The sequence below is a fragment of the Thunnus thynnus genome, chromosome 21, assembly GCF_963924715.1.
Source record: "Thunnus thynnus chromosome 21, fThuThy2.1, whole genome shotgun sequence".
NCBI lineage: Eukaryota > Metazoa > Chordata > Actinopteri > Scombriformes > Scombridae > Thunnus > Thunnus thynnus.
The window spans coordinates 686,895-706,898 of NC_089537.1; the positions used below are offsets into that span (position 1 = coordinate 686,895).

Sequence of the window (20,004 nt, forward strand, 5' to 3'; positions counted from 1 at the left end):
TTTGTCCTAACGTCCTTCACCTTTGCTCACATTGTCAAACTGTCTCGTTACCTTATTTGGTCATTAAACTCTGAACGTTGCTGCTTGAGTTTTAATACACATGAAGATACGAGATGATTGTTTACCACCAAGATGCTTTGGACTAAAATACATTAATTAATCCGTAAACTCTAGACTCTAAACTAAATTGTTCAGTTTTTGTAAATTTTTCAAAAAACAAAGAAACTATGTTTAAAGTTGTGTGTGTGTGTAAAAAACTCATAACAGAGACAGACAGGAAGGATGAAAGCCTGATATTATAGGAGGATAATCAGTGTTTTACTTGTTTCACTCACTTTTTATTGGGGAACTGCTGGCGCACACATCATGTATAAGATCACTTCCTTGACACTTCTGCGTTCAGCAGATAGATTTAACAGTAGTTTCATTTTTCATTAACAACTAAATACATATGTACTTAATTAAAATCTTGTATTTTGTCCTTTTTTCTTTCACAGAACAAACACTTTGAGATGAGACCCTCATTTTTAGGTGCTGTTGGGTGACAGTTTTCACACCAGCGACACATAAACACACCAGAGTTCACTGAACTACAACAAACAGGTGAGTTGTGAAAGCTGAAGACTAACTGGATCTTGTGGTGAGATTTTTTAGTCAACTATTGTTTTAGATTGAACTTTTATTTTCAACATTTAAGCCAGAAAAATATAAATGTTAACATGTACATTTCAATGACAATTGAGAAAACTCGATCTGATAGAAAGCTCCAGAACTACTGAGTAGACTTGTAGTGAGACGTTTTTACTGAAGATCTTCTTGAGTTTCTCTGACACTGAAACGACTGCAGACAAACTGGCCTTTATGTCAAATCAGTCAGAAACACGACTGTTCTCTTATCAATGTTCTCTGATTTCACCAGAGAGCCAAGATGACGGAGAAGGACCTCCTCAACATTCTGGACAATTTAACAGATGATGAATTTGAGAAGTTTAAGTCATACCTGATTTATGAAAAGGTGGACAACATCCCACCCATCAAACAGCGCCAGCTGTCACAGAAAAACAAGCAGCAGGTGGTGGAACAGATGGTGCGGAGATATAAATTTGCTGGAGCTGTGGAGGTGATGAAGAGCGTTTTAACGAAGCTGAACAAGAATGATCTGGTGAGGGAGTTGCCAAACATCAGCTCAGGAGCAGAAGGTCAGTCACAGGAAGAGACAAACATGACGTCACATCCAGACAGCAGATCTGTGAGGAGAAACAGTTCAGACAGTAAGTATTTGGACAATTCAGCACTTCAGCACACTTGATTTAAGATAAAAGAAACAGATGAAGTCAGACTAAATGATCATATAACGACACAGATATAACTACATGAACTGATGCCTGCGGTAAATCTGGTAAAAACTCCTGCACTGATCAACAGATTCTGGTGTCTCTGAGACATACTAGTAGATCCTGGGGGCTTTTTTCACACCACAGGTGATTTGGGGGGTCTTCATTGGACTATTGAAATTTTGTGGGTCTAAATGTGGAAAACATGAACTCTTGTCAAGTGGGCAGTGATGTAATTCTGAACAAATAACTGCTGCAGCCTGTTGCACCTGCTGTGTGGAAGTTCAAACTTATATAATATATAATATAATAATATTTACACATGTCTCTAGGGTAGCTGTCAATCATAAAATGTCAGAATTCACTGATGGTAAAACAGCAGTTTTTCTTCCACACAGCATAATTTTTTATTAATTGCTGCCATTTTACATCACAGCAATCCAGTAGAGACCTAATTTATTGATATATTTCAGTATTGATCTAGTTTACTACAATGTGTTACGATGCCAAGTGGCTCATGTCAGTTTACAGATAGCTGGTGTAACTCAGTGCAGAAATGAAGAATGTTTTTATGGATATAATGTTAGTTATTATCACTGATATTGGTCAGTGATATTCAGCACAATGCATTACATTGTAGGAAGGAGGAAGGAGCAGTTATTTTAGATAGCTACTGGTTTACCGTTCAGTCTCACATCCTTCAATCTGTAACATTATCTGAGTCCAGCAGCTATCGCAGCATCATTATCTAGCATTAGCTTCATTGCTACCTAGCTAGCTAGCTGCTACAGATGAAATGTCTAACATTACAAGCAAAACATCATTTTAATGTTAACATGAGACGACAAACCTCTATATTGGGCTTTCTTTTCTTCCTCCTCTTTTCTCTGTATTCTTGGTCGCTGACAAGGAAAACAAGGTTGGAATTGGGGCATCAACACAGTTTGACGCGCATCATAACTCTTTTGGTGCGTGTTTGACCATTAAAAACAGTAAGTGTACTTCAGAACACGCACGTCAGATGCTTTCAGTGCATTGGGCCTTTAGACCTCATATACATTAATATTAACATCCAATCTCATGCGTCTACGTTGCTGGGAACTTGCAACAAGAAGGATTTATGGCAGTTGGACTGAGACAAAAACTAAAACACACCCGGTCTGCTGCCGAAGCTAATGGAGCTAACTAACAGACAGCAAACCGTCAGCTGTTATGAACAGGGGCTAAAGGGCTAGCTGACAGGCCACTGGCTCACCACACTGCAGTAATACTGGGAGAACTTGGGTCTCCAAATAGTCCCTTCTCTGAGCAAAACCACCTGCTCCGTCCTGCTTCGGCCTTTTTTCTAACTGTTTCTGCACCGTGTTCAGACTCAGAGATAATAAACTGCTGTGTTGATGCTGAAAACCTGTGTAGGCCTACTTTTTTCCTCACAGAAAATTAATCAGGAATCTATAAAGGAATCAATAAAGAATTGGACTGATAAGCATAATCAATAATGGCATTGGTATCAATAAAATCTTATTTTTAGCTGGCTTATTTATAGCTATAGTTACTTTACTGTAGGCCTACTTGAGGGGAATTCTTAGTCACCTTTATACTTTGCTCCAATAACAGCTGAATATTATTCTCTCTACAGCTGTAGTAATTACTGACTTTACAGATTAAGATTTTACCTACAAATTTGATTATATGATCTTTTTTTTTTTAAAAAAATTGCATTTATATAGATGAAAACATTTATGTTTCAGCCATAATATAATATAAAAGTTTGAAGTTTGAAAATCTGAATGTGTGGAGTTAGAAGGAAGTGAGGTTAGCAGACCTCAGTAGCTCCTCATCTCTAGCTAGCAGCTACAGGCTACATTAGCCGCTACTAGCATAAAACACCGCAATCTGTGCAGTGGAGTGAATCAGTCTTGCATCATTTTGAGAAAACATTCATTTTAATGTATCTATAAAAAATCAATTCATATTGTGAATTGTCCCCAAGCTTGAAACATATTCTTGTAGCATATTGCTACAAAGAGGAAAGCACTAGAGGAAAGGTTTGATGATCACTAAAGTCAGTAGTCAAGTCAAGTTTAATTATAAAGCACATTTCATACGACAAGCGTAAACTCAATGTGCTTCAAGATGAAAAGCAACAAAGTGCTGAAAGTACAACAATAAATATGAGATAAACTCATTTAATATGAAACACAGACACCAAAAGCCTCACACTTGGAACGTTGCTGCAAAACGTTTGTTGTTTGCTTCCTCAGAGGATGTAAATGTATTCAGCTAGAATTCATGTGATAATGTGGATTATCATGAGTTCTGCAGCGGTGAAAGACTGAAACTATGAAAATAACCAAAGTTGTGATCTGTTTGTTCAAGCAGTAGATGATTTACATTTAACATGCACATGTACAGAAGTCATACTGGTAAAATGTCATGAGATGAGAACTGAATACATATCCTTCATATTTAAAATGTCTCTTATTTTCAGCAGGAGGCATAATGGCGAAACTTAAAGAGGAGCTCTTGAAAACTCTGCAAGACTTAAGAGAAAATGAGTTTAATAAGTTCAAGTGGTTCCTGGCGCTGGATGACATCCTGGAGGGCTTTAAATGCATCCCAATGGCTCAGCTGGAGAGAGCAGGAAGGCAGGACACAGTGGAACTAATGATTCAGAAACATCAGGGTCCTGGAGCTCTGCAGGTCACCATGAAGGTTTTAGAAAAGATCAACAGGAATGATCTGGTGCAGCGTTTACAAAAGTCCTGCCCAGAACCAAAAGGTAAGTTAGTGGAAGGAATCTGAAAAGCAGAGTCACATGCATTTCATACATTATTACATGAGTTATGAGTTACAGTGTTCTATTAATAGTAATGTGTTAACAAAAACATTTAAAATAATGTTAGAGACTGATTTGTCATTCTTTATGGAACCACCTCCATCAGAAAGATAAAGCAGCAGGATAAAGAATATTTCTTTAATGATTCACAAGCTGAAATAAATTTGGTTAACTGGCTGAAAACATGAAAAAACAACAACTCTGTTCCTTTTTTTACCTGCCACATCCTTGTTGCTGCTGCAACCAGTCATCTGTTAGTCTCTCTCCAAGAGAGAAGCAAGAGCCCAAGATACCTGAACCAACTGAGGAGGATGTTGTGCTCTTGCAATGAGCAGTTGTTTGCTCATTGGTTTGTTATTCAAATGCACTAAAATTCACCAGAATGCGGATAGTCGGCCTTTGTAACTAAAATGTTCCTAGTGTGGACCCCCAGACCCTCACTTAAAAAGTGGCCTGACTGGGGCTATATTTCCTCCCTGAATCATTTTCCCAGTCTGGCCCTGGTAACCATTATAGGTTACAGTAATGGGGACTGGAGAAACTGAGTTTCACTATGAATGAAAAGTGCGGTACAATCTAAATGTATTATTTTATTATTTTTATTATTTGCCCAGGTAGATTTGTCCTGGAGAAAGTCAATTTCTCTGCCATGTAAATACATAACATGTACTTAATAAAAAACTGTAGAGCAGCTCGGAGCAACAGCATCTGAATGAAAGGAGAGATCATTGCACAGAAAGATTTATCCTTGTATTTAAAGTCCAACTAAAAATTAAACTAAAACAAAGTATCCTCTAGAAGTCTAAATAAGTCGGTTTCCACCACTTAATATTTTACTGTTTGTTGAATTCAGACACATTCATGTTGTGAGGAAAAGTTCTGATTCAGACACACAGAGCAAAACAGATGAAAAAGTCAAGACTAACAAATGTCTTCTATCACTAATACTGCTAAAATAAGAAAGTCATGCTTTGAGAATAAGGTCAGTGTAGAGGAGAAATCTGATCACTGATTTGTTGCTTGTACACACAGATTTACAGTAACCAGGTTACTACTATGCATGTTAACATGTTCCCAGATTACCCATAAAACCTGGTTTATCTTAGTAACCTGGTTATGTAACTGCATGTAAACACACTGATAGATGTTCAAATCTATATTTTCCTCTCTTTCAGCAGAAAATGATCTGCAGGAGGTTTTAGATGAACATAAGATCAGTCTGAGGGGGAGATGTGAATATGTGACTGAAGGAACTTATGAATCAGGAAGTGAAACCCTCCTCAACAGGATCTACACTGAGCTCTACATCACAGAGGGACAGAGTGAAGATGTTAATACCCAACATGAGGTGTGGCAGCTTGAGACAGCTTTCAAGATGGAGACCCTCCATGACACTCCGATCAAGTGCCACGACATCTTTAAAGTTTTACCTGACCAACAGGAACACATCAGAGTCGTTCTGACCAACGGCGTCGCTGGTATTGGAAAAACCTTCTCAGTGCAGAAGTTCACTCTGGACTGGGCAGAGGGCTCAGAAAACCAAGATGTCAATCTGGTGATTCCGCTTTCATTCAGGGAGCTGAACTTGATCAAAAATGAGCAGTACAGTCTCCTCATGCTGATCCATGTTTTCCATCCAACATTACAGAAGGTCACAGCAGAGAAGCTCGCTGACTGTAAAGTTTTGTTCATCTTTGATGGCCTGGATGAAAGCAGACTCTCACTGGATTTCAAGAGCAATGAGGTCGTGTCTGATGTCACACAGATGTCATCAGTCAACATGCTGTTGACAAACCTTTTCAAGGGGAAGCTGCTTCCCTCGGCTCTCATCTGGATAACTTCCCGACCTGCAGCAGCCAATCAGATCCCTCCTACATGTGTTGACAGGGTAACAGAAGTACGAGGCTTTACTGACACCCAGAAGGAGGAGTACTTCAGGAAGAGATTCAGTGATGAAGATGAAGAGCTGTCCAGCAGAATCATCTCACACATCAAGACATCCAGGAGCCTCCACATCATGTGTTACATCCCACTCTTCTGCTGGATCATTGCTACAGTTCTGGAGCACATGTTGACGACAGACCAGAGAGGAGAGCTGCCCAAGACCCTGACTGACCTATACTCACGCTTCCTGCTGGTTCAGACAAAGAGGAAGAAGCACAAGTATGATGAAGGACATGAGACGAGTCCACAGGAGCTGACGGAGGCTGACAGGAAAGTTCTTCTGAAGCTGGGGAGGCTGGCGTTTGAACATCTGGAGAAAGGAAACATCTTCTACCAAAAAGACCTGGAACAGTGTGGTCTTGATGTCACAGAGGCATCTGTGTTATCAGGAGTTTGTACAGAGATCTTCAAAAGAGAAAGTGTGATCTTCCAGAAAACAGTCTACTGCTTTGTTCATCTGAGCATTCAGGAGTTTCTGGCTGCAGTCTACATGTACCACTGTTACACCAACGGAAACACGGAGGTACCGAAGGACTTCCTGGGTAAAGAACACAGTTACTCATCTCTGGATGTCTTCCTGAAGAGAGCCATGGAGAAATCTCTCAGAAGTAAAAATGGCCACCTGGACCTGCTTGCTCGTTTCCTTCATGGCCTCTCTCTGGAGTCCAACCAGAGTCTCTTAGGAGGCCTGCTGGGTCAGACAGAGAACAGTCCAGAAACCATCCAGAGAGTCATCAACAACCTGAAGAAGATGAGCACTGAGGATGATGATGATGATGATGATGATGGTGATGACGGTGGTATCTCTCCTGACAGAAGCATCAACATCTTCCACTGTCTGATGGAGATGAACGACCGCTTAGTACATCAGGAGATCCAAGAGTTCCTGAAGTCAGAGAACAGATCAGAGAAGAAACTCTCTGAGATCCACTGCTCAGGTCTGGCCTACATACTGCAGATGTCAGAGGAGGTTCTGGATGAGTTGGACCTGATGAAGTACAACACATCACCTGAGGGTCAACGGAGACTGATCCCAGCTGTGAGGAACTGCAGAAAGGCTCAGTAAGTCCAGATGTGATTAACATTATAAATCAGTGTAGATTAGTACTTTAATTCTTCAAATATAAATAATATAAAATTATTATCATTGTTAAATTAGTGTTTTACTTGTTTATAGCCAAAATAATATGTCAGTTATATTTAGTCTCAGATGTTCTTGAGCTGTTTCAAATGTTGCAAGTGCAAATAATGTTGATTTTTCGGTTGGTTCTGTTTATAGCTGTTGAGTTAATGAACAAAGTTATTAGTGTGAATGCTGTCTGTTTTTGGGTTGACTTCTGCTTCTTCACACTTTAAACTACAGAAACAATTCAAATGTTAAACTTATTCTTTGAGGATATTTATACATCCATTCAACGTTTTTCTACCTGTCATGCTTTTGACTATATTAAGCTTTTTCAACAATTTTTTACAAAACAATGGGAAAACCTTAACAATATTACAGTTTAGCATCCAGCTTTTCTAGCAGTGCCTTTCAGTTCATAGATTCCTTAGATAATGCAGATCAGCTTCCAAATCTAGCAATTCATTTCACATTTGCAGTAATACTTTGCTACTCTCAGTTCTTTAGGCCAATGCCTTTTCTGTTCCGATGTGATTAGCAATTCAGTTCATCTGTGTGATATTAATACAAAGCATTTGTTCTTTCAGTCTTTTCAGGCAATTTATTCCAACTTCCATCTTTGACAGAATTGTAGTTTAACTCCCAGCTTTTCTAGCAATGTATTTCAACTCTTACATCCTTTTAGATTATACAGTTCAGCTTCCAATTAAAATATGACTCACGGTTTTTGAATAAATTGAAGAAAAGTGCAGAAAGTGCTGTCTAACAGTCTCATAGACTCCAATGTAATCTGAACTGTTAATCTTCTTGTTAAAAAGAGAGATGATGGTTACATTTGAATTGAAATAGCTCCTTCATTTTAAATCATACAAACACATATCCTACATGAGTATCGCCAATGAAGTCTCGGGACGCTTATACTCAAGAAATGTTTTTGATGTGACTCTTTGTTTTTTAGTTATAGGAAGTTGTTCAAAGCCTGTTTGTTGCTTCTTTGCAGACATTTTCCAATTGATTTGATGTCTCCCCCTTGACACAGGGCTGCAGTGTCACCATAGCAACCTGTGACTCAGTCTCTGTTCTGATTGGTGGATTGATGTTCAGGTGTTTTTGGCAGTAGGTCCTTTTTAACTGTCAGTAGCCTTCAGCTGTTTAATTCACAATTCAGACATACCTCTGTTGTCCCCAGCCCCACCTCACCCCCCACCCCGCTCACACTCACACACACACACACACTCACACTCACACACACACACACACACACACACACACACACACACACACTCACACACACACACACACACACACACACACACACACACACACACACACACACACACACTCACACACACACACACACACACACACACACACACACACACACACACACACACACACTCACACTCACACACACACACTGGCTTTATCACCTCTCTCCTCCTGTCCTTCTCCTGCTCTTATTCCCATTTTCTCTCCCTCCTCCTCCTTCCACCTCCTCTGTCATCCTCTTCTTTGTGCTCCTCTTTTCTGCCCCTCTTCCTTCTCCTCCTCCTTCTCCTGCTCCTCTTCCTCATCTCCTCCGTGCTTACTTCTTGAAAGTATTCAACCCAGGTGATTATGGTTTCCTAATTTGAACTTCCATTTTCCACTTTTAAAAATCATTCATATTCCTCCAGCTTCTTCATCCAAAGTAAAGCCAGCAATACAATTTAGTGCAAGCCTTTCAACTCTTCATACTGCATCAGCTACTTTTTCTAACATCTTCAACTCTCCTCTACTGATTCATACTCTATTCAAACCTCAAAATGTTCCACATATTTTCATATGTTGAGTTTTATTCCACTTTTTAATCCCATTCATACTTTTTGAAGCTATTCAACACAGCTGCCATTTTCAACTCTTATCTACTGATTTATACTCCATTCAAAGCTTAAAATGTTGCACACATTTTCATTTATTAGGAGTTTTATTCAACCCTAAAATCCCATTCATACTTTTTGAAACCATTCTACACAGTTAATTAAGATTTCATGATTTGACAACCCATTTTCGACTTTTCCATATCATTCATACTTCTTCAGCGTCTTCATCCAAAGTTAAGCCAGCAATCCAGTTTAGCGCAAACCTTTCAGCAGCCAGCATTCACAACGCAGTTTCTTCAGAAACTTCCATATATTATTATTTTGCCTCATTTTGGCATCTAACTAGTCCTACACAATTTGTCGTATCAACTTCGTTTCAATGTCAAAATGTACATCTCCATAAAGAGATGCCTGCTATCTCTGTTCTTATCTTTAACGTATTCCAGTGATTTTATATATTTTTTTAAAGTATTAAAATTTGTAATGAAAATCTATGGGAGCAATGGTTGAAAACTCATATCTCAAAAACTAAAAGTGCTGAACTGGTCAAACTTGATTGACAGGTGACCCATGTGGAACCGCTTCACATAGTGTAAAATGGGATCTATACCACCACCATGTGGTCAGTTATTATGTGTTTTACATTTTGGCTTAGAACTCATGAACCGTGAGGCCTATCCAAACAATATTGCACAGTGTATTCCTTGGATGATACTAAGTAGACTGATATAGACCACGCCCATTTGCACGTAAAATTTTTTCCACCATTTTCAATTTTTTCATAAATGCATTTTTTGCTTCTTTTGGCATATTTTTGATCCAATCTTCACCAAATTTGGTACATACCATATTTAGATGACCCTGAACAGAGCTTTTATGTTTGTTTTTTTGGTATCACTTACTGTTTTTTTGTAATCGGTTACCAAACCTTTGAAGGCGTGGTCTGATGCATTTAATGAGCCATAACTCTTCAGTGCTAATTCAGATTGACACCAAATTTGGGAATCTTCTACATACAATGACAGTGCACCATTGTGTAAACTTTGATACAAGTCTACCCACAGGGGGCACTTCTGTAATATCATAACATGATATTTCTACAGTTCTGTTGTCACATACTGCTTTGCTTCTTTTCTGCTTAACTATTGACACAGATGTTTTCATTATTTAAACTTTACTTTAGGGTTCACAATAACAAATATAGAGATATGGCTAGTAATAACAATAATAGCAATAGCCGGAGAAGACCCCCGGGACCAACACCAAAAGAACTGCACCACCATCCTTGTGGCAGGGCCTATAGCTTGATCCTTAAGATTCCTGCAGGATTAGAGAGCACAAAAAACTAAGGGGGAAGAACATGCATTGATGGTACATGAATGCATATAGATGGAGAGGAGGAGAAGGGAGGAGCTCAGTGCATTATGGGAAGTATAGCAGCATAACTAAGGGCTGGTCCAAGGTGAGCCTGGTCGGCTCTAACTATAAGCTTTATCAAAAAGGAGAGTTTTAAGCCTATTCTTAAACATAGAGAGGGTGTCTGCACCCTGGACCGAATCTGGAAGATGGTTCCACAAGAGAGGAGCCTGACAGATGAAGGCTCTGCCTCCCATTCTACTTTTGGAGACTGTAGGAACCACCAGTAAGCTGCATACTGGGAGTGCAGTGTTCTAGTGAGGTAATAGGGTACTATGAGCTCTTCAAGATATGATGGTGCCTGACCATTAAGGGCTTTGTAAGTTAGGAGAAGGATTTTAAACTCTATTCTAGATTTTACAGGAAGCCAATGTTGCGAAGCTAAAATGGGAGAGATATGATCTCCTTGTCTAGTTTTAGTCAGTATACGTGCAGCTGCATTCTGGACCAGCTGGAGAGTCTTTAGAGACTTGTTAGAGCAGTGTGATAATAAGGAGTTGAAATAATCCAGACTAATATGTGGATAAATGTGTGAATTATTTTTTCTGCATCTTTTTGGGACAGGATGTTCCTGATTTTTGCAATATTACGCAAGTGAAAAAAGGTAGTCCTTGACATTTGTTTTATGTGGGAGTTAAAGGACATATCCTGATCAAAGATAACTCCCAGATTCCTTACGGTGGAGCTGGAGGCCAGGGTAATGCCATCCAGAGTAGCTATATCATTAGTTCTAAGTTGTTTAGGGCCAAGCACAATAACTTCAGTTTTATCTCAGTTTAGTGGCAGAAAATTGCAGGTCATCCAGGTCTTAAGGCATGCTTGTTCAACTGATTGGTTTCATCAGGCTTCACTGATAAATATAATTGGGTATCATCTGCATAACAATGAAAATTTATGGAGTGTTTCTGAATTATATTACCTGAATATAATAATAATAATAATAATAATAATAATAATAATAATAATAATAATAATAATAGGTTTATTTAGTATAGCACCTTTCACAGAAATTAAATTCACAAAGTGCTTCACAGGAATAAGAGTTGAAAGTAAGACCATAAAAACATACATAGAGTAAAAACATATGCCACAAGTTAAAATAAAAAAAATAAAAAATTCATTCATTACACATCACACACACCAAGGAATAAAAGCCTCTCTCTAATATAAGCCTAATTCCAATAAAGGCCTGGTACCCTCTGCAGTTGAGGTAAATAAAGGCCCCGGCCACTATATGAGAAAATACGGTATACAGGAAGAGAGTTCCAAAGCGTTGGAACCACAAATGCAAAGGCATGATCACCTTTAGTTTTCAGCCACGAGCAAGGGACAGCCAGTAGGTCCTAGGGAAGGGATGGATAAGGTCCATGATGTACTCAGGAGCCTGTCCATGCAGGGCTCTATATGTAGAAGCAAGAACCTTAAAATGAATCCAGCCAGTGCAAAGAACTTACAATAGGAGTGATGTGAGTCATCCTGCTGGACCTGATTAACAGCCTTGCAACCGCATTTTGGACCATTTGTAGCCAGTTCACAGATGCTTTGCTGAGACAAGGTAAAATGGAATTACAATAGTCCAAACGGGATGATATGAATGCATGGATGATCATTTCTAGTTCCAGTTGTGATACGATGGACTTGAGTTTAGCGATATTTCGTAGATGGAAAAAACATGAAGGGGTCAATGATTTAACATGCTGATCAAAATGCACGGCCTGGTCAAATATGACACCAAGATCTCTTAAGTTTGACCTAACAGCTGATGAAAGGGACCCAATACTCTTAGCTACCTTGGGAGCTATACTGTCAGAAGCAATAATGAGAACCTCTGTCTTGTCAGTATTAAGCTGTAGGAAATTGTTTGACATCCAGTCCTTAATAGCAGTCAGACAGTTGTGCAGCACAGACAATTTATTGGGGTTATCAGGCTTAAAAGATACATAGAGCTGAATATCGTCAGTGTAACAATGATAGGAAACATCACTAAATTTGCTGATAACCTGACCCAGGGGGAGCATATATAAAGCAAAGCGAATAGGACCTTCTCTAAAATTTTAGAAATAAAAGGCAGCTTGGATATAGGCCTATAATTATGGAGACTGTGTGGATCAAGGTTTGTTTTTTTCAGGAGAGGCTGAACAACTGCATGATTGAAGTATACTGGGACACAACCAGATCGCAGGGAACTGTTTATAATGGAAACCAGGCATGGTCTAATACAGTCAAGTGCATGTTTGAGCACGGAGGTGGGTAAAATGTCAACACAGGAGGAGGAGGATCTCATACTTCTCACCAGATCTGTGAGTTCTTGCATGGAAATAGGAGAGAAGCTGTCCAAAATTGGTGGTCGAAAAGCATGAGTGGAGAGGGGAAGAGATGAGGGGATAATGCTAGCTCTGACATCTCTAATTTTATCAACAAAGAAGGAAAGAAAATTGCTGCAGTCCGTATTTGACCAGACAGGCACATCTGGAGGTGCCCGAGTGATGATGTTGTTAATAGTATCAAACAGGACTTTTGGGTTATGCTTACTGGTGGAGATAAGGTTGGAAAAATAAGAAACCTTCACATCTTTAATCAAGTTGTTTAGCTCAGTTAAAAGATCTTTGAAGTGAAGACGGTAAACATTGAGCTTAGTGGATTTCCACAGTCGCTTATGGATGGAACATGTCACAATTTATAAGGGCCCACTTTGTCCAAGATCGTGGAGCACTGAGAGTTAAAAGATTCGACTAGACAATCTGTGTCTGCTTGAGGAAACAATACTGCACTTGGATTAAAAGCTGCAGAAAACTGTCCAGCAGTGAGGTGATTTAAGATGCAAGAGCATTTCAAACTTTTACTGGGCAGAGAATCTAGTTTAAAAGACAGGTTGAAGGTTGAACAAAACACAACTATGGTCGGTAATAGGCAGCACCTCAGAACAAACAGAGTCAATAGATAAACCATGTGTAAAAACAAGGTCCAGGGTTTGCACCCTAATGTGTGTGGGCCCAGACACATGTTGAATAAAATTGAAAGACTCAGTGACGTTAAGGAAATCAGCATCAAAGCTGCAAGTGACATCATCCACATGAATATTAAAATCACCAACCATAAGAACTTTGTCCAACCTTATGATGGAGGATAAAAAAATCGCTGAATTCAGACATAAAAGAACTGTTAAAATCAGGGGGTCAGTAAATTAAAATACAATAAAACAGATTAGAAAGACCAACTTTGGTTAACTGCAGTTCAAAAGAGGTGAAGATTGCAGTCTTCACCGACCGACTCTAAAGGCATTTCTTCAGGACAACAGCAAGACCTCCACCCTGGCCCGTGGATCTCGGGGTGCAGATAAAAGTGCAATCAGGTGGGCACAGTTCAATAAAAGGGCTGTAATCCGTACATTTCTGCCAAGTCTCAGTCAGAAACAGAAAGTCCAATCCTTTTGAGATAAAAAAAGTTGTTCAATAAAAAGGATTTATTTAAAATGGAGCAAGCGTTCAACAGTGCTAACCTGAGGGGCACAGAGTCATTGTTAGCAGCAGCCTGGGCCGAGGGTCTGATGTGCCATGCACAGAGGAGTGTGGATGCGATGCTCTGTTCCTGACAACTGGAATCAGTGAGCCAGGACCTAAACTGAGGAGATGGATGGGTGAAAGAGTTACTGCTGCTGGCGCACAATAGGGGGTGCTGGCGCAGGAGACGATTGGATGGGATGAGACAGGAGAGGAAGAGGGGGTTCCAGAGTGGGTGTGTGCTGTGTACACAGTCATGCACGTGGAGCAGACTGGATCGCATGCTGAAAGTTTGCCAACAGCATTTGAGTGCCCTGGCTGAATTCTATTTCCTTTGAAGAGCAATGCACAATCCCAGAACAAGTTAAAATTGTCAATAAAAAACAAGTTTTGAGCACTACATGCGGAGTGGAGCCAGGTATTCAGGCTGAGAATGCAGCTAAAGCGCTCAGCTCCACGTCCAAAGGGGGGAATAGGCCCGCTGATAAAAATAGACTTTCCAGTGTCCTTTAAAACGCTAAAAAGGAGGTTAAAGTCATTTTTGGTGCGCTCAGACTCCTGACAGGAAGTGTCGTTCATCCCTACATGCAGCACTATACGTGTGATGGAGGCTGGGAGTGAGGGCAGCAAGCAGAGGAATTTATCCATAATCACGGGTACTGTGGCACCAGGGAAACAGCGAGTAATAGCATTAATGAAATGGATGTCCCTGGTTATGAAGTCACCGATGACTAATGTGGTGGGGGGAATGAGAGGACGAGGAGGTGAAGTGTGCAAGCTACCTGGACTGGGCAGTGGGCGCCCCATCTGCGATGACAGCTGTTCAGGTTGGAGAGTCCGCGGAGGTGGGCAAGAGCTAAGCCCGAGGAAGATCTCCCAAGCGTCTGATGACGGCTTCCTGCAGCATCCTACGGCGCCTATTCCCATTCGTGGAGCAGTGAGCCGCCCGTTCTTCTCTTGACACAGGTGGAAGAGATGCAGCGGTGACGGGAGGGGCCAGAGCCGGACTGGAATCCGCTGGCTTGGATGTCAGCGGGAAATAAAGCGGTTAGATAGAGTGAAAGGAGGTGGTGGAGAGAGTCTCCTTTTAACCAGATCCCTCCTTCGGCTGCGATGAACCACCACAGCCCAGGACGGCTGGGACGACATCGGAGTGGAGCTGTGGACCGGGGCCAACATTTAATTGGCATTAAAGGAACTGCATTAAGCTGGTTTAAGTCCTATTTTTCAGATCGATTTCAGTTTGTCCATGTTAATGATGAACGCTTCATGAAGACAAAAGTTAGACACGGATGTCCACAAGGTTCTGTACTTGGACCAATACTATTCACCTTTTATATGCTTCCTTTAGGTAATATTATTAGGAAACACTCCATAAATTTTCATTGTTATGCAGATGATACCCAGTTATATTTATCAATGAAGCCTGATGCAACCAATCAGTTAAACAAACTCCAAGCATGCCTTAAGGATGTAAAGACCTGGATGACCTGCAATTTTCCACTACTAAACTTAGATAAAACTGAAGTTATTGTGCTTGGCCCTAAACACCTTAGAAACACATTATCTAATGATATAGCTACTCTGGATGGCATTGCCCTGGCCTCCAGCATCACCGTAAGGAATCTGGGAGTTATCTTTGATCAGGATATGTCCTTTAACTCCAACATAAATCAAATTTCAAAGACTGCCTTTTTTCACTTACGTAATATTGCTAAAATCAGACACATCCTGTCCCAATAAGATGCAGAAAAACTAGTCCACGCATTTGTTACTTCTAGGCTGGATTATTGCAATTCCTTATTATCAGGCTGCCCTAACAAGTCTCTAAAGACTCTCCAGCTGGTCCAGAATGCAGCTGCATGTGTACTAACAAAAACTAGAAAAAGAGATCACATTTCTCCTATTTTAGCTTCACTACATTGGCTTCCTGTAAAATCTAGAATATAATTTAAAATCCTTCTCCTAACTTACAAAGCCCTTAATGATCAGGCACCATCATATCTTGAAGAGCTCATAGTACCGTATTATCCCACTAGAACACTGCGCTCCTAGAATGTAGGTTTACTGGTGGTTCCTACAGTCTTTAAAAGTAGAATGGGAGGCAGAGCCTTCAGCTATCAGGCTCCTCTCCTGTGGAACCATCTTCCAGATTCGGTCCGGGGGCAGACACCCTCTCTATGTTTAAGAGTAGGCTTTAAATTTTCCTTCTTGATAAAGCTTATAGTTAGAGCTGACCAAGCTCACCTTTACTTATGCTGCTATAGGCCTAGACTGCCAGGGGACTTCCCATGATGCACTGAGCTCCTCTCTCCTCATTCTCCTCTCCATCTGTTAGCATTCGTGTAACATCAATGCATGTTACTAACTTGGCTTCTTCCCTGGAGTTTTTTGTGCTTTCTCATCTCGCAGGAAACACTGGGTTGTAGGCCGAGCCTTCGCAGTCCTTTGCAGTCCTGTTGACATCCTTCCCTGGCTATTGCTACTGCTGTTGCTGCTGTTATTGTTATTGTTATGATTTTGTCATTCTGTCCCCCCCCTCCAACTCCCCCTCTCCCTCCCCCCTCTTTCTTTCTCTCTCTCAACCCAACCAGTCAAAGAAGATGGCCGCCCACCAAGTGTCCAGTTATGCTTGAGGTTTCAACCCGTTAAAGGGGAGTTTTTCCTTACCGCTGTCGCCAAGTGCTGCTCATGGGGAAATTGTTGGGTCTCTGTAAATTAAAGAGTAAGGTCTCAACCTGCTCTATGTGAAAAGTGCCCTGAGATGACTTTTGTTGTGATTTGGCGCTATATAAATAAAAATTGATTGATTGATTGACTCAACATTAATTTTAGTGATCTCCAATAGGTGTAATCAGGAGTTGTTCCCACCAACGTGAATAACAATCATACAATATTTACGCTTATCATTACCCAGCAGTTATAGATTTGATTCAGTGTCACCCGCTCTGGCCCCAGGAATACATTTGACTATGGCTGCTCGTGTTGCTAACTTCACATTTCTCACTATGGAGCTGCCAATAATCAGAGTTGGGTTGGGATGTTGGGGTGTGTTTCTGAGTGGGGAGAACCTGTTATAAATGTGAACAGGTTGGTGGTGAACCATAGGCTTCTGCTTAGGGCTATGCTTCCTTCGTCACCCAGCCACCCTGGCTTCCCGGCTGCTCAGTAACTACCGGGGGAGTAGGAGCTACACTAGGTTGGCCCGCACCGGCTACGGGGGGCTGGCTAACAACAGTAGCTAATGGTTGGTTTTCCATGATGTGGAGCCACGCTTAAAATTCACTGAGCCTCGCCTCCAAAAGTGCAAATAAACTACATTTATTACACGTACTGTTGTCACTAAAGGAGGCAGAGGAATAGCTAAACATATAACACACACCAAGCAAGAGAGAGCAGAAGAGCAAGATGGAGAGAGAGAAGCCATCGCTAACTGCTTTGCTAATTTTGCTCCTAAGCTAACTGCTGAGCTAAAGATAACTAACAACTGTGGGATTAGCGAGAAAAGTTGGTAAAAGAAGGATAGAGCTAAGAGTGCTTGAGCAAAACTAGTATATGTTTAAATATACAGCAGGTATTTATTATACCTGAAATTAGAAATTTAGTATCCATTAAAGGAATAAAATGCCCCAGATTTTTTTTTTTTAAATTAAAAAAAAAAGATTAGCTGAACCACTGATGTGAAGAACAAACATTAATCAAAATAGGGAATGTTAAACTGTCATCATCACATGCATGAAGTAAATATAAAGTGTACTCTTTCATGGTAACATTGTTGTAATATATGTGTCATGACAGACTATCTGAATGTGGACTCAGAGAGATGCACTGTGAAGTTGTGGCCTCAGCTCTGAGCTCCAACCCCTCCCATCTGGGAGAGCTGGACCTGAGCTACAATGAGATGCAGGATACATCAATGGATCTTCTATTTGCTGGACTGAAGAGCCCAAACTGTAAACTGGAGACTCTGAGGTCAGTTCACTGACTGCTTTTTCTGTATACTCAATTCAAATCCTTCACTGAAGTTTCAAATGTCTGGCTCATATTTTTTGGGGATTTGCCTGAAAACAAATCTGTAGAATTTAAATTGTTGCAGGAATTCAAAATCCAAAAATGACTTCCAAAGTTTAAACTTATATGAGGCTTCAGCAGTCTGAGTTACACATATCAAGTAATTATCTTTGTGATTCTTCAGTGTTTCCTTGCTGACCTGCAGTGGAGAGATCATAACTCAAAGTGTAGCTGTGTTAGGAAGAGACCATTTCACAGTCAGTATGGACAGGTGGAATCATTGCTGCCACCAATAACGTGTTTTAATTACACATACCTACTAAACTACCAAATACAGGAAGAAGGAGGTTATGTAATAAATCATGAGCAGGTTTTTAGTCCAACATGTCTGATTTCATATTGATCCTAATTACAGACTTGACTGAGTTCAGCAGCATTTTATGAATTAGTGTTGACATGAATATGTGTCTGAATGTTGTGGTGACATTTGGATGTTTGTAGAAGGTGGAAATTATGATGATCCACAATAATACAATAACCAAGTCACTAGTCATTTTAGAGAAAAACTTATTGATAAGGATATAGTAATGTTGAACTACACATTTAAAACCTGAACACATCTGATTGAATCATAAATGGATTTTTATCTACACAACAACAAACAAGAAAGCTGATTTCTGTAATCAACCTGGTTTCTCCTGGAGAACTCTGATTTCTCTGTCATGTATCAGCTTTTTACATGTGAGCATGTGCGGGATAAAACACTGGAGACAGGGAAAGTAACAGAGGAGCAGCTTGATGAGAGCAGAGATCATTACATAAAACAATGTCTTCTTGTATTTAAAATAAGTCCATCTAAAGTCCAACTAAAACGGAAACTAACACAAGCAGCCTGTAGAAATCTAAATAAGTTGGTTTCCAGTGCTAAACATTAAATACTTGTTAAATTCAGACACTCTCATGTGAGGAAAAGCTCTGCTCTGTCTGTCCACTTCTCTGTGTGCTGTCAGTCTGGTCCAACACAAACGCTCACACCAAAAACACAAGACAAAAATTCAGAAAGCAGCATTTTCTCTCACTAATACAGTTCAAAACAGTGAGCCACGCTTCCAGAATAAGGTTGGGTTTAGGGCAGAAATCTGATTACCGACCTGCTGCATGTACACAAGGATTTACAGTAACCAGGTTACTAAAGTGAATGTAAACATGCTGATTGATGAGGACATAGTAATGCTGAACTACACATTTAAAACCTAATTATATGTGATTGGATTATAAATGGACTTTTATCTACATCATTTATTCTTTTTTCAGACTGACTGGCTGCAGTTTGTCAGAGAGCAACTGTACTGCTCTGGTCTCAGCTCTGAAGTCCAACCCCTCCCATCTGAGAGAGCTGGATGTGAGTGACAACGAGCTGCACGATTCAGGAGTGAAGCTACTGTGTGATTTTCTGGAGAGTCCACAATGTGAACTGAAGATTCTGAGGTCAGTTCACTGACTGTTTGTTACTATTGTTAATCTTAATGTTTGACAACTGAATTGAATGAACTAATTTAGGTATATACTTAACTTCTATTCATTATGTTATTTTCTTTTTTCCATATTTTCATTTTTTACTGTACAAAGTTTCGTTTGTAGTTATAAAAGATGACTGATTCTTAAAGAAGTTGTAGAAAATGTCCACTGTTAGTTGTTAAAGTAAATTAATGTTTTTCAAAGTTCTTTATCGGTCAAGTAGACAAACCATACCATACAATGTGCAGTGAAATGTACTTTAGGCCCTCCTACATTAGTTTATAGCTGTTTGTTTAGTGTTTATAATTATTTGGTAAAGAGTCAAAAAAGAAATATTTCTTTATTATATTCTTTGTGTTTTAATGAAAAATGTCTGATCATTGATATTGATCATCAGAACACACACACACACACACACACACACAATGCACGTGTTTAAAGTATGAATATATATATA

At 40.0% G+C, this 20,004-nt stretch overlaps 2 protein-coding genes and 1 long non-coding RNA gene across 3 annotated transcripts in view; 2 read left to right on the forward strand and 1 right to left on the reverse strand.

The window, feature by feature from the left end:
* Positions 1–20,004, forward strand: part of LOC137173329 (NACHT, LRR and PYD domains-containing protein 12-like) — a 70,533-nt gene that overhangs the window by 26,278 nt on the left and 24,251 nt on the right. The window contains exons 3-6 of the mRNA XM_067578120.1: positions 3,826–4,116; positions 5,349–7,179; positions 17,817–17,990; positions 19,344–19,517. Coding sequence (XP_067434221.1) covers positions 3,826–4,116; positions 5,349–7,179; positions 17,817–17,990; positions 19,344–19,517 — 2,470 coding nt within the window. The remainder of the gene's footprint in view (positions 1–3,825; positions 4,117–5,348; positions 7,180–17,816; positions 17,991–19,343; positions 19,518–20,004) is intronic.
* LOC137173356 (uncharacterized) overlaps positions 1–20,004 on the reverse strand; it is a 58,307-nt gene that overhangs the window by 6,007 nt on the left and 32,296 nt on the right. The gene's annotated exons all lie outside the window — the stretch shown is intronic.
* Positions 1–20,004, forward strand: part of LOC137173346 (uncharacterized) — a 72,349-nt gene that overhangs the window by 1,562 nt on the left and 50,783 nt on the right. The gene's annotated exons all lie outside the window — the stretch shown is intronic.